This window comes from Alosa pseudoharengus, unplaced genomic scaffold, assembly GCF_046254945.1.
Source record: "Alosa pseudoharengus isolate Yale_2024_CS ecotype anadromous, Long Island Sound unplaced genomic scaffold, YU_APseudo_1.1 YU_APseudo_1.1_scf_20, whole genome shotgun sequence".
Lineage (NCBI taxonomy): Eukaryota > Metazoa > Chordata > Actinopteri > Clupeiformes > Clupeidae > Alosa > Alosa pseudoharengus.
The window spans coordinates 10,337,172-10,352,410 of record NW_027468664.1 but is presented as its reverse complement, the minus strand read 5'-3'; the positions used below and the strand labels follow the sequence as shown (position 1 = coordinate 10,352,410).

Genomic DNA, 15,239 nt, shown 5'->3' with positions numbered 1-15,239 from the left:
ACACATTTCTCTTTTACTGTATGTTGTTCACTTGTTGCATCCATTTGTTCTGTCCGAGTACAGGACAAAAACAACCCATTCATGTTAAAGCCATGGACTGTAGAAAACCCACCGAACCACATATCACCTTAAGTTACACGGGTTGAAGATAAAGTGAACTCTTACAAGGCACACAGGCAGAATTTTGCAAAAGTACACTGCACTACACATTTGTACATGTAACATTTTAATAAAACTATTCATTTTAAAACAGTTCAGGATGAAAAAATAAAGCAAAGTGAAAATAAAGCCTCTTAAGTCATTTTCTCCTAGTTTATGCTGAGCCATAAGTATTGTTCAGGTAGTCAATAACTGCTGAGGTACTCGAGAGGGTGTTGAACACCTTCCTCTCAGGCTGGGAGGTAATCCGCTCCAGCATGTAGATGAGGTGATGGTGGAAGCAGGTAAATGGAGTCCCATGCTCAAGAGCAATGTCCACCCAGTCCCAGATGCACTCCAGTGGTGTGTCCTCATACCCTGCAAACATAGCCGGATTGGCCAGCAACCCCCGGGCAGCCATCACTCCTAAAAATATAAATACAAAAAGTAATACATATACAGTACAAACAATTCACAACACAGAAAACATGCACATTTTGTCTAGCATCAACTGGACTAACTGACAGTACCAGAGAGGGTTAAAGCGAGTAGTGATCAAGGATCTTTGTCAGTACCCTCTATTCTCACAGTTTTCTGGTATCAGAACAAGGTGAATGGCCCTGTGAACTATAAATATTAAAAAAAAATAAAAAAAACGTATGTGCTCACCATCAACTCCAGTTAGCTGATGAATCGACTCCACATCCCGTGGACTCTTGATGTCTCCATTGGCAATGACTGGGATGGACAGGCTGTCCTTAATAGTCTTTATGGCATCATAGTGGACAGGCTGGTGGCGCTCATCAGATGTCCGTCCGTGCACGGTGATCCATGAGACCCCTGCCGACTCTGCTTTCTGACACAGGTCTACGGTCTTCCTTATGTCTTTGTGGATCCTAGACATATAAAGAAAAATAATCCCTGTAACCCAACTGGTAGAACGAGATGCCAAGCACACCAGGGTCATTGGTTTGATACCCAGAACACACTTAGGAGATGGAAACTGTGCCTACTATATTGTACTACTGTAGATAAAATCATCTGCTGAACGAATAAATGTACACATGCATGAAAATAGATTAATGGAAAATAGAATGGCTGCATTTTCTGATAATCTGAAGGATGTACTCTTTTACTTTTCAGGTTTATTTCAGTAAGCTTCCAGTAAGATGGAGGACATAGTTATAGTTATAGTGTTTTGCGGACGCTTTTGTCCAAAGCGACTTACAGAATATAAACATTACAACAGTTAAAATTAACAGCTTAAAAGGATGAATATAATTTACTGTAAATGACATCTGAACAGCTAGGATGGTCTCACCTGATTTTAATGGACACCGCATAGTTGGGGTTTTCGATTTGGTTTCGGACTTGTCGCACCATATCTTTCACAATGTCTGGTTTGTTGATCAGGCAGGCTCCATAACCCTCTGACATTGCCCATCTGCAAAACCATATTAGAACAGATGCAAGACACGCACAAGACCCGCCTGTAAAAGTAGCCACACTTATAGGGGCGGACTGGCAATCTGAACATTCTGGAAAAGTCCAGAATGGCCATCCTTCCAATGGCCGTAGGTCTGGCTCAATGCTCTGGCTCAAGTAGCCTAGTCAGTGTCCAGCTTTGTCCATATTTCACTATATCATGCCACTCATGCCTATTTTCATACTAATCTTTCATCTTTGCTTTCTTCAATGTAGCCTATTTTTGATTTTTAAACGAGACCTGTGCATTAATGCAAGTAAGCATATGCTATACAGATCATTGTCAGATACAATTTGTATTTTCTTCTGCCCATGTCTTCAGCCCATGTATATTCATTTGGGCTACCGATGTGAGACACATGCAGTACTTTTGTTTGGTAAGCCCATATCTGGCCCATGAATATTCTTTTGCGTTACCCATGTGGGTCCCAGCATCAACCCACTGAAAAAACCCACTCTGAGCCCATGCCCAGTTGAAGCCCATCTAACCCAAGTAAAGCCAATGTGGGCCCCACCTGGACATGTTGGCTGGGATGTTTCCATTTAGTCAAGCAGTGAAATGTGGTAGGCCTATAATGCATGGGATAATGTTGATGTGAATCAGACAGAAGAGGGGCAAGTCTTTAGTGTTATTGTCCGTACCAAAATATGTGAAAATCTCATTCCTCAAATCTCAGTTATCAAATCTCACTCCAGGCTGATTTCAAAAGTTGGCAAAGCTGAGGTCCATACACTATGTCTATCTGTCTTTTATGTCTGGTGAGCCAAATAAAAATGTCCACCTTGGTGGACATTAAAGATTTATTCTATTCTATTCTATTCTATTTGGAAGAAAGTCAAGGGCCTTTTTTTTTTGTCCCAGTCCATCCCTGAACACTTACAAGCACATCTGCTGGCTCTGCCCATCAGCATTAAGGCTATTTTTATCAAAATGTTCTGTCCAGTTTCATAATGAATCCTGGAAATAGGGTTATATATTACCTCTGAGGACAACCACAATTCAAGTCCACTCCATCAGAGAAAGGCGCAACAACACAGGCAGCATCTGCCAGCGTCTGGGCGTCTTTGGCGGCGAACTGCACAATTAGGGGCCGATCAGCTGCAGAACCGAAAGACAAAACACTTACTACCTGCGTTGGTGTCACTGCATAAGTTACATCAGCGACAAAGCATAACATCAAGGCCTTACCCCTATTTGTGGTGAATTCACTGTCCCTGGCTTTCACAGAGCGCATGAAATCTGCTGCCACAATCATCGGAGTGAAACATACATCACAGTCATACTTCCTCACCAGGCATCTGAAAGCTAACCTGTAATATAAATAAATGATGGTACTGTCGGTGTAGTGATAAGACTCCAGAATAAAAGCATCGATGCTATTTGCTTAACTTACTTTGAATAACGAACCATAGGCGCACAGACTTTCAAGACTTTTCCAGTCTCAAACATGTCCATGATGTTGGTGGGTCTATCCATTTTGCCACAGCGTCACCAGGTTACAGACGATTGCTTAACATACTTAATAAGTCATGCCGAGATCCATTTAGTATCTATTCGATGAGCAGTCTCATCCACTAGCATATAGTTGGCTAGTGAGGCAGTTGCACGGATATCTTACCGGGTGAAGACAACATCAATTCAAGCCCAAGGAACATGAAAAACCAACTGAGGCTATAAAGTAAAAAGACTACCAATTGCTTAACGTTAAAACACTGTTTTAACTGCGACTAGTTATAAACACACTCCCTACTGAAGCATGCTTTGCTTTAGTGGGCGTGTCCTAACCTTTGACCTTTAGTCTTTAGTAAAAGTACTAAATCTTATAAAGTTGTTTTGAATTTACATATTACATCATTTGAGACGTTTACTCTCGCATTAGATTCTATTCAAATTGGAAAACAAGAAAAAAGTCTCAAGGGAAGGAAAAAAACATTACCGATGTCTTGTCGCGACAATTTGACGTCATTCTGACGACGTGGAAAACATGGAAGCTAGTGGGGAGTCTGCTGTGAAATCACTTTTAAGTGATGGTATTTTGATTATTTGGATTTATTGTGTCGTTGGATTACATGCCTCTCACTATTGAATTTAACATATGAATTGAACATATGCGTGTGCATGTTGTATCTGACGAACATTTAGCCATTATCTTCTTAATTGTTCATGGTGTTAGGATGTCACAGTCTGTCACAGTGAGCTAGCTGGCTAGCAAGCTTAGTAAAAGATAGTGATGCTGTTCAATTTGTACCCTTCCTGATACCAAACTTTAGTAACCTAGATACAACCTAACGCTCGCCAAATATAAAATTAAGTGTTGTGCAATCAGTATTTTGTCTTTGTGACGATCTTACCGTATCTTTAGTTGTCAAAGCTGTTTATTTCCTGTGTCTGAGACAAAAGGTAACAATGTTATCGTTTTGTAGAATGCTACGCGGATTTCTTGAAGGAGGATTTTGATGTGAAGACGTATACAGCTCAAGCTATTCACCATGCTGTCATTGCCGAACAACTGGCTAAACTGGCCGAGGGAATCAGTCAGCTGGACAAGGAGTTGCACTGTCAGGTAAGATGCTACCTGTGCTGTTCGTTCGACCTGTGACCGCCTGATATCACTGGCGTTGAGATCCATGTACAAAGTTGTTGTGTCAGAAATATAAAGATTACCCCCCCCCCCCCCCATATGTACATTATTATTGTAAAATGATGACTCCACAAAATGCATGTTTCCATGCACCTTGATTGTGTCACACTCATAGAAGAAAGAAGCCATAATGTTTGGTAGTATGTCATTTTGCCTTGCTAATGCTTAGGATATGTGAATTCCTTCTTCTGTTTGGTAGGTGGTTGCTAGACATGAGGACCTTTTGGCTCAGGCAACAGGCATTGAATCACTGGAAGGTAAGTAGGCGAGTGTACCATTTCTCACAGACCTGATTCTAGGTGAATTAATTGGCAAGTCATTTTAGATTCAATTTCCCATGTAATATCACTCTTTCATGGGTTCATTTACACACTTGTTGTAATACTGTGACCAGTTTATGTCTGTTCAGAATAAAGGCAAATGTTTTTCATTACAGTAAAGGTCATAGAAATTCAGCTTTTTAGTCTTCATTTTCCATTAGAGTTGGCACCCTGAAAGAAGCAGTTTCACATAGGAGCCAGAAGGAGGCACTGTAGTCACAGTAATAGCAGAGCCGTATGTACAGCTCTGAGTAAGAGCAAAGCCTATCTACACCACTGAGTAACAGATCACAGTGACATTGAGCTGTCAGTGGAGAGGCCTCTTGTATGTCCCACACCAAGTCAATGAACACATTCATGTGGACTTTTGCACGTATGAATATTTGTAGGGAATTTCATATTTACATCTTAGAAATATCCTTGCAGTGCTATAATGTTGAGTGCACACTATATACTGAGTGTCGGAAATATCTCCGGTTATTACCATGGAGAATATAGCTGTACCATAGGTCTTAATGGTACAATCAAAAGAATGATCCTTTTGCTTTCCACCTTTTCTACCAAAATGATATGACTAGCCTCAATTATTTGTTGTTGCCTCTCACAGGTGTCCTGCAAATGATGCAGACGAGGATTGCTGCACTACAGAGCGCGGTGGACCGGTAGGTGGCAATTCGGCACCACCTAACAAATGACTGAGAAACTCAAGAGTCCAGACTTTTGAATTCCTGTCTGTGACATGTTTCCTAAAGCACTCTACTGCCTAAAGCACTCTACTGCCTATTTCCTTCTGTAGGATAAGGACCAAAATCGTTGACCCCTATAATAAGATAGTGGCCCGCACAGCACAGCTGGCAAGATTACAGGTATGTTTTTGTCACACACACACACACACACACACACACACACACACACACACACACCACCCTGAATGAAGTCTCATCATATCAGTGTATGTGTTTGTTCAGTGTCACTGTGTATGAGTGTGGTGAGTAGTGTGTGTGTGTGTGTGTGTGTGTGTGTGTGTGTGTGTGTGTGTGTGTGGGGAAGTGATTGCCACTCCACTGCCTCATTATATCTCCATCTCACCTCATTCCATCCGTCTGACAGCATCAATGCTCCAGCGCATGGAGTGGATTTCCATCTTTATTGGATAGAAATCTAAAGGAAGATGTACTGCTTACTTGTTGGTGGATGGAATCTATCTGTTCTTTGCTGTTGCTATAATAGTCTTTAGAAGTTGAAGTGTGTGTGTGTGTGTGTGTGTGTGTATGTTTGTGTGTGTGTGTTTGTTTTATGCCTCCATGTGTTTAAGACCTCAAAAGCAATGACCTAGCTATACCTTCAACAATTGTGGAAACACAAATATCAAGATTATCGTTCCTGCAGCAAATATGTTATGTACAAGGTGTGGACAGAAGGCGCCATGGGCTGTATATATGCTCCAATTCTCTTTTATGTCTGTGTCTCAGTTGTCACCTTCTTGTGCAGGAATTTCTATGATTTTTGACATGAGGATAATACTTTATTCGATTCATCATACGCTCAATGTAACCGTGTAGTAAACATGTTGAGATGGATGCCATATCCTGTCATTAATAATCATGACAGTTATTATCCCAGGAAATCACAGTGTCATGTCAACCTCATCAGCAGCTATCATCACCGGTTTCATGAAGTTACGTGGTATGACAGCCTATCTCACATGCTAATTAGCCGCCATAGCATCACAGATTATGACAGCTGCCATTATAATGAACAATAATAGTAACATGACACTGTTACATAATCAGTGTTATGACAGTTTAGTGCGTCTTCTGTGACAAGCTGATAAGGGTCAAATCTGTGAACAGCTTGTGTGTGTGTTCTACAAGTAGAAGTTGTACTTGCCTACATGATATGTTAGATGATATGTAATGACGGGATCTTTTGCGTTTTAAATGTCTTTAAGGTTTTGGTTTACGTTTGGTGCTTTCTTCACCCCCTGTGTCGTATATGCTGAGCACTCATGATGGGAGGGCATTGCTCTGTCTCTCTAGTTAGTCTAGTACCTGCTGAAAGTCCGTGTAAAGGGGATTTGAACCATCTGTTCTCCTATCCTAACAAAAAAACAACTATTTTGTTCCTCCAATAATCATTACACAAGTGTCATATCAAAGCGTTCTGGTGCATTCTGCAGCCAATCCCGCCGAGGGCTTTGATCACCTTTCCAGGCAGCCGCTTACACTGCCCACCCCGCCGACCCTTCCATCGCTCCACCAACGAATGACATCACTGCTGGAGCGTACGGCACACACATGCCAGCGCTATGCCACCAGTCACACCCACTTAGAGTTTCCGATCAATAAAAGCAATCGGCTCCATGGAGGTTTGACTTTTCTGCGGCTAGTCAGATGGGCCCCCCGTGTCGGCCATCTGACCTGAAGCACTCAGGCGCTGCTGGGCCCCGGAGACTATGCCTGTGGATTTACAGGCCTTTGCAGTGTTTCCCAGACTCTAGGGAGGGGGGAGATCATTATTAAATATTGATGAGTTATGGCAATAGAAAGGTCACTGACTGCAGTACATAAACCCAGTATTTATGCCCCGTCTACCTTTATATCTTTCCGCTAGGCCGGTCTCGTCACACATAGGTGTGCTATAATACTCCTAACACACACACACACACACACACACACACACACACACACACACACACCACACACCACACACCACACACACACGACATCAGGGCAGCACAGAGCTTGGTGAGTGACAGCTCTCCCCACCTAGCCCTGCTGGTTCTCACACACACACACACACACACACACACACACACACACCATACTTAGCGCAGTCGGTGATTCTGAGATAAGCTGTTGTCAATGTCTATCATTAACCCCTTTGAGCTAATTTGACTCGCTGCTGGAGTGGGCACAGCTGAATTGTGTTTTGGTTCCCTGTCTCATGGGGATGGCACACACATGTCCTTGCCTCCAGCAGCCCTTTGTCCATTTCTTCCCTGCTCTGACTGAGGGAATATGCCCAACATGTGAGCTGAACTTACGCTCACCTGGTGTTGTGCTGGAAGTGTGTGTGCGTGTGTGTGTGTGTGTGTCTGCGTGCACATTCTCCCCCCGCTATTCTACCTTTTTGTGTTTTTTTTTTCTTCTTTTTCTTGTTTTGTTATTTTTCCTTTTTTATCCTCCCCTCCCCTCTCTCTCTCCGAATCCCCCATTCCTACAAAAAGGCGGACGCTCTGTCACCCCCTGATAAAGCAATCAGTCTTGACACACGTGCGAGCTCAGGGGACAGACCCCCAGCTCTCAGCTGCATCTCCGCCGCTCCGTTCCCCAAATAACGCTGACCCTCCCTGCGTCCTTCAGCCACCACTGCACTCCACCGCTGCCTTCATCGGGACCACTAACCAAATACATTCCCCTGCCTCAACACAAACCTGCAGGGTCTTAAGCCCTGAGTGCTTTTCATAGCTCCTGGAAAGTCATTTACCTGAGCAGTGGCGAGTCCTCTTTTCGGGTTTGGCTCAGAAAAACTATCTAGTTAAATTCAAGTTTTACACTCCTTTAAAAGAAACGTTTTGAGGTTATGTCATTGCTCGTTGGACTGATAGCACGGCGTGGCATGTCTGTGTACTCTTGCGCACAGTCGCCCATTCGTCTTCACGATTTGCATAAGCTGTCTGAAGCGGTTTTTATTTTTGGAATGTGTTCAGGAGGCTGAACCTCCAGCACTCTGCTATCCTGTTCTCACTCTCTCCCTCGCTCTCTGCTATCCTTCTCTCTCTCTCTCTCTCTCTCTCTCTCTCTCTCTCTCTCTCTCTCTCTCTCTCTCTCTCTCTCTCTCTCTCTCTCTCTCTCTCTCTCTCTCTCTCTCCCTCCCTCTCTTTCTTTTTTTATCCACCTCCCTCTCAAAACAGATTGAAGCTCACACATGCTTCACACATCCTTTTAGCTAAATGGTGCCAAGCAGTGAAGGTTGTCAATAATAATAATGAAATACATACACATTCACACATCCATAACTTTTAATTAATCACTGTTCTTACTGAAGACACAGCTTAAAAAAGCAAAGGTACAGTATGATTCATTAAAGGTGCAGTCCGCGATTGTATGCAATTTCAAGGCCATATTTTTTTTTGTCATTCAGCGATCATCTCCTCTCTGTCCGGTAGCTGCCCATACATACACTGTAAAACACTGTACTGCAGAGTACACTGTAAAAACCCATTCTCTGTTTGCTACCTAGGCTCTGACAACTGTAAACAAAGAAAGCGGGGGCAGCCTGTGCGAAGTTTCTCTGGGAATACTGAAGGAGGGGTGTGTGTGTGTGTGTGTGGGGGGGGGGGGGTAGCTACCTCTCCAGTGTGTTTCGTTTCGTCCTTGGTTAACATATAATGTACAGTATGTTGTTTTGGACAGGCGTCTGCTATTCATTTTAAACAAACACAACATTTTACTTAGTGATACACTGTATTTGTCACTGTTTTCACTGTAGGCACAACTTAGGAAAGCAGAGGCACTGTTTACTGAGCTGTTGTTTACTCAGAGATTTATTGATCAATAACGTGTGTGTGTGTGTGTGTGTGTGTGTGTGTGTGTCTCCCTCCCTCCCTCCACAGGTGGCCTGTGACCTGCTGAGGCGGATCATCCGTATCCTGTACCTCAGCAAGCGTCTGCAAGGGCAGCTGCAGGGCGGCAGCCGGGAGATCACCAAGGCAGCGCAGAGCCTCAACGAGCTCGGTGAGTGATGGCCCGCGTTTCCTGCCTAGCCCCTGCTGGTACTCCCCATCTCACACACACACACACACACACAACACACACAACATACACACACACACACACACACACACGACACATACACACACGACGCATGCACACACATGGTCATACAGGGTCAACAATCCTATGCTATCCTTTTCCCTGCGCCCCCGCTGTCTCAGCGTGGATTCTCACCACCCCGAGCACGTCAGAATCCCGAGCAGCCCGCTGCCCCTGCTGTGCGTGTGCCATCCATCAAAGCTGGCGGGGCAATGCAAACCGCAAGCAAATCGCTGCGCGATGTAAGATGCAAGTGTGTGGAAGAGAGGAGGTGATTGGATTAGCAGGTGCTAGCTGCGCTGCCTGTTGGGGAGATTTAGCACTGAGGTAGAGGAGGGCCTGCCACTACTTGTAACGCAGCTGAGAGAGTGTGGAGCTATTTCATTGGCATTGCATCGCCTTTAACAGCAACATGTAACAATCTTATACAGTAAAAGTGCTAGAGCTTGAGGCTTTGACAATTTTGAGACGCATTCCCACACCTTTCACCAATTCATACTGAAGTCCTCAATGTAAACTTATTTTGGTTCTTCAGGTTCAACCCTGACCCCATTCCCTAACACCATTCAACCCTGACCCCCAACCCTGACACCATTCAAACCCACAATCCCTTGTAGCAATCAGGGCGGCCACTTTTCACCCAATATCTAATATGTTAGGTCACCTTAGGTGAGCCTTTTATCCTGGTACAAACTCAGTCACTGGGATTGCAGACGCAACTAAAGTCTGTGCCGCAGCTGTGTGTGAGCAGGAGCCGAAGCTCACCTGGTTATGCTGGCCGGCAGGTATTTCTGGAGTGCAGCGGCCAGGGCTGCCATGTGTGTGTGCTTGATGAATATCCGACTAGAATTGGGTTAGCGGTGCAGCACCAGCCTACTTTATTTCTGTCCCCCGGCTCCATTAAGGGGTAAAAAAAAGGAAAAAAGCTGGAGTTTCGTGGGCCCCTCTGCACGGCACTGTGGGCATGTATGGGATCGTTCCGCTTCCTGGTGTCCTGATGCAGAGCCTGGGTGTGTTCCTTTTTGAAATGCATCTAGCATCCCATTGCACCGCTTCCAAGTAGAAAGGTGTCAATTAAAACAGCAACAGGATGAGTTGCCACCTGGACGGTGAGGCTGCTTATGCAAATAGCGTAGTGCTTTATTAAATGTCATATCTCACAAACAAGGCGGCGGTAATGCAAATCCGTGCATGTTTATTACTTTTAGAGCTGCAGCAGAGCGACCTCCTGCCATTTAAACGTTCCGAGTCCCGGAACTCTTTCTGGTACGTGCCATTTTCTGCACATGGTTGTTATGCATGCATGAAAAGGGCACTGCAGAATCTTCATTTTGAAAATCATACCGTGCCCATTCGTGATGGACCTATTGCTTTTACTTGTGTGTGTTTTGAATGCAGCATCCCATTAGATGCGTTTGTGCTTCAGCTGATGTACTACCGTCTCTACTTTTATGTTGAAGTTTGTATATATTTTTGAAATGAGAGTGTAGCCACGTGCCTCAAATGAGTCTTTGTCCTCAAGTTGGTTCATGACCTTCCTCCCCTCCCCCCAAACAATCCCCTGCTCTTGTCACTTGTGAAGAATGAATGCTGCTGAATCACACACCCTCTCACCAAGGAAAAGGGACACATGATGGAGAGACTACAGCTTTCCCCTCTTTCATCTCTGTCCACCTCTCACTCCAGCACACTTATAATCTCTCTGTTTGTCATCCTCCATCCTCTCTCTTTCTCTCTCTCATATATATATATATATCTATATATAAAATACTGTATGTTTATGCACAGAATCCCCATGTTTATGTCTTCTCCAGACTGTATAACTGCTTTCTTCACTCCACATTCAAAGCACAAACAGTCTGCCTCTCTCCCTCTCCCCTCTTTCTCTATCTCTCTGTCTCTCTTTCTCATGTCTTCTTCTCTTCCTCATAAGCTCTCTCTCTCTCTCTCTCTCTCTCTCTCTCTCTGTCTCTCCCCCTCCATGATTTGGCACCGTCTGTAATGCTTGTGTTCTGCTTCTCCTCTTTCTGAAGGTCATGTCATGAAAGTGGAGTGTGTTTATTCGGTGTACTCCATGCTACCCATGTGTATTTCTCTCTTAGCTGTTTGCTCGTTGGGCTCACGCGAGTGGGTTTTCTCTCTCTCTCCATTTGCGCCTGTTTCTCGCCTGTTTCTCGCCTGTTTCTCGCCTATTTCTCGCCTGTTTCTCGCCTGTTTCTCGCCTGTTCCTCGCCTGTTTCTCGCCTGTTCCTCGCCTGTTCCTCTCGCTGGTGCTTCAGCACGCTTAGCTGGAGCAGTGCTTTGGGATTTTGTCTCCCCCCTGCACAGTCACACAACCCTTTACATATTCTGCTGCCATCATGCCATAATAGTGCTAAATTACGCCCCTGTCTGTGCTGGTCTAACACGATAAAAGCCCAACACTGGCAGGGTAATATGATTTTGCCCTCCCTTTCTTCCTCAAGAGCACCAGGTTATGTGTGTTTGCATGCATGTGTTTGTGTGTGTGTGTGTGTCTGTGTGTATATATGTTTTCAAGGACATCTACCTCCAGATGGGAAGACAGGGGTGTGTATGTGTATGTGTGTGTGTGTGTGAGTGTGTGTGTGTGTGTGCGCGTGTACATTTGTGACCGTAAAGGAACGACTTGAAGCAGGGAAATGGGTGGTGGGAGGGATGGGGCTGTAATAGGAGGCTGTGTGTGTGCGCGCGCCTGTGCCTCTGATGCCTGTCGGATACAATAACATGATTGAAGTGGATACTGTGGCAAGGTCCATGCCGGTGACAGCGACACACAGCAGAGAATGGCCGGTTATTGTTGAGGGGGAATCAAAGCCAGATAAATGTCAAGTGTGGGGCCTTCAAGTGGCACAGACACAATACTTGCCACGGGATAAGAAAATAAAACAGAGGGGATGACTGGGGTCGGAGGAAGATGAGAGGGCTGAAGAGAGCGATTTAAAAAAGACGAAGGAATAGCCTCATCATCCTGGCGGTCAAGCTGTTATAAAGCCTGCTAAACTCAAAGTGATTGCTCTGTCTGCCTGTCTATCTATCTACCTGTCTCTCTTCCTCTCTTTCTGTCTGTCCCTTTCTGTGTCTGTCTGAATCTTCTTCTCTCTATTTCGCTCTCTCTCTCTCTTATTCTCTCTTTCTCTCTCTGTGTCTCTTTCTGTCCCTTGTGTCCAGACCATAGATTACATCACTCTGCATGAGCATCTGATATCGGAAAAGAAGCTTTCTGTAATCTGTTCCCACCATGAGTCAGCACTGAAAAAAATATTCTTTCCCATCTTTTCCCTATCCTTTTTATACATATTTTTTCTCATCTTTTCTTTCATTCTTTTTGTCAGTTGAGGAATACATTGAAGCTTGACAAATTCTTTCAGCCGTTAGCTTGTGGCTATGTATCTTCATCTATTACTGAATCCACCTTTCTTCTTTCACAGTTTTTTTTCAGTTAGATCTTGATTGAATTGTAGATTTGAATATCTGAGGGAATGGATATCAAAACTTTGAAAGATAGAGACAGGGATCTTTTTGTAGTCCCTTGTGCACTTGATGGGCCTGTCACTCACAAGAGCTGAAGTGTCAGGCGAAGTTGCTCGGAGATGGTGTGATGTTTTCAGGGAACTTTCGCTCAGTGCTCTGTCGAGAATGAGACAGGATACGAGAGAGGACTGATCCTGAGTCAGTGTGATTGTGGGGGGGGGGGATTTGATTGGCTTTCTCCTTTCTTCTCCTTGTTCTTTTTATAGGATTCATCCCTCTTTTCCCCTATCGTCTGGTCAGGAGCAGGTTGTTCCGAGGTGTCACTTGAGTGGTGTTGGAATGAGAGGAGGCTCTCAAAACTGTCACTCTGACAGGCAGGGGCACGGGCAGTCATTAATGAAAAGCCTGTGCAGTTGATTTTGGAGAGAGGTGGCCGTGCCAGTCATAGGCTATGTGTTCAATCTGAAAGATTACACCAGCAGGTAGCTAGTATCAGAGTATTTGAGCAAATTAGCTCTTGAGCCGTTGTTTCTGTATTTAGTATTTTACAGTTTCTGCATTTAGTACCAGAACCTTTGTTAAATTGCAGGTACAAACAGTTTATCTATGTTTCATGTAAAAAAGGTTAGCAAAAACTTAGTAGCATATTGTTAACCGTAATGGCGGGCATAGTCGAATTTGGGCTATTTGGTTCAGGGCTGTTTGCGTCAAAATGTATTAATAGTGGTGGTTTAATTTAACAACAGTCCCAAAGATTCTGCTGCTTGAGGCACAGTTTAGTATCATGGCTGTCACCAATGATGGTAAGGAAGGGAGATTTGGATGGTGATCCACTGAGTACTTGGTTTGTGTGCATCACCTTTGGTCTCTGCTGCATTTGAAGGGGAAGTTCAAGTGGGAGGCACAGGGTCTCGCGATGGCCTCAGTTAAAAAAAATAACCCCTCATGTCTCGTGAGACCCCAGACTGTTTGGAGGACCAGGTGTAAGCCTGTGCATTAAAGCCCTCTGCACTCAAGTGCTCGAGAACTCAATTGTTTTCAGACAAGGAGCACTTGAGTTATACAATTATGTTACTGTGCAACCCTTACTAGCAGAATTTCTAAATGTGCCTTTTTATTTTTCAGGAAGTGGCATTAGGTGATGTGAGGTGAAATGTATGCTGACAGATATAAATAGTTGAGCTTTGCCGCAGTGTTTTGACCTCGGTCTTGGTTGTTGTTGTTCAATATAGTGTTGCAACATCATTATAGTGTACAACTGCTGTGTAGGAGATCTGCCGATCGATCCCTGGCTAGCACATAAGTTTACGCTCAGAGGCACAGCCAGACACACACCCCTTTTCTAGTAGTAACTTTGCCTTGACTGGTGGGCCATCCATCGCCTCACTACTTACACACAGCGTTCTGTCCAGGGGCTAGCGAGAAGCATCCACACACGCTCTACTGTTTTCCAACCTTGGCAATAAAAGGCCCCTTCATCGTTCGCATCTCATTGTATCTACAGAGTCTGTTCACCATGGGCCGGACGGCGTACAGACCCCCTTCAGGGTGCCATTCCTCCTCCCATGTGACTGACCTTGCGTAGCAGAAATCCCCAAGATCCATATCCCCCTTCACATGAGCCTCATGAAAGGCCTGGAGAGAGCGAGAGAGAGAGAGAGGGGGCAAAGGCCTCCCTCACGCCTCCCACCCCTTAGCCCCAGGACCCTCTTGTGCTGGTGCAGAGGGGAGTGTGAGGATGTTGAATGCAGCACTGTCGCTGCACTTCTGGATCCACGGGGATGAATCCATTGGTATTTAAAAATGGCCACTCTTAAGACAGCAGAGCATGATTCATCTCCACTTCTGGTAGAGCAGGTATTCAACCCTCGTACCGCACTTGCATTTCTTTGATAGGAGGATAGGCAGTCTGACCTGTTGCCCGTTGATATTCTAGCACATTACTCATGTGGCTGTAAATAGTCTACATGAGTGCAGTTGGTGGATGTACACATGCATTAGTCATGCTGTATGCAAGGACATGCAGTTCCAGCACAAAGCTTGCACCTCCAGCAAACTCACTCCTTTCCCTCTCCGCCATTAGAATGGCATTTGATGAACTCTCTGATGGGTTCTTCGTCAGCTTTAAAACCTGTACCGTGGTACTGTACTGTTATGTCTTTCTGGAGAGCTGCCAATACCTGGCACTGTTACTATCTCTTAAAAGGTATATTGAGCCCGAGCTGAAAATCAACCCATTGATTTATTGTGTAGGGCTGAAGGTGGACATCAGGCTTATTTGTTTTTGTTTTTATAGAGGAGGTCATGCTGATAAGATCCTTAAGCCTGTTATTAACAATGCCCTT

At 44.6% G+C, this 15,239-nt stretch overlaps 2 protein-coding genes across 2 annotated transcripts in view; one reads left to right on the top strand and one right to left on the bottom strand.

Annotated features, from left to right (window-relative positions):
• Positions 1-213: 213 nt before the first annotated feature.
• dus4l (dihydrouridine synthase 4-like (S. cerevisiae)) lies at positions 214-3,383 on the bottom strand. The gene is made up of 6 exons (XM_076296525.1): positions 3,018-3,383; positions 2,813-2,934; positions 2,605-2,722; positions 1,460-1,582; positions 808-1,034; positions 214-564 (listed from the first exon to the last, which is right to left on the bottom strand). The coding sequence occupies exons 1-6, from the start codon at positions 3,098-3,100 to the stop codon at positions 314-316; spliced, it is 924 nt and encodes a 307-aa protein (XP_076152640.1). The 5' UTR covers positions 3,101-3,383; the 3' UTR covers positions 214-313.
• A 222-nt stretch (positions 3,384-3,605) lies between these two features.
• The window catches only part of cog5 (component of oligomeric golgi complex 5), an 83,700-nt gene continuing 72,066 nt past the window's right edge, over positions 3,606-15,239 (top strand). Inside the window, exons 1-6 of the mRNA XM_076296524.1 lie at positions 3,606-3,654; positions 4,048-4,187; positions 4,465-4,522; positions 5,193-5,247; positions 5,382-5,451; positions 9,204-9,324. Of these exons, the coding sequence (XP_076152639.1) occupies positions 3,609-3,654; positions 4,048-4,187; positions 4,465-4,522; positions 5,193-5,247; positions 5,382-5,451; positions 9,204-9,324 (490 nt within the window). The 5' untranslated portion in view covers positions 3,606-3,608. The remainder of the gene's footprint in view (positions 3,655-4,047; positions 4,188-4,464; positions 4,523-5,192; positions 5,248-5,381; positions 5,452-9,203; positions 9,325-15,239) is intronic.

Coding starts and splice junctions, on each gene's coding strand:
- dus4l (XM_076296525.1), bottom strand. CDS start 3,100: ATGGATAGACCCACCAACATCATGGACATGTTTGAGACTGGAAAAGTC. Junction 1,583..2,604: donor AATTGTGGTTGTCCTCAGAG/GTAATATATAAC, acceptor ATGGTTTTGCAG/ATGGGCAATGTCAGAGGGTT. Junction 565..807: donor TCAGCTAACTGGAGTTGATG/GTGAGCACATAC, acceptor TTATATTTTTAG/GAGTGATGGCTGCCCGGGGG.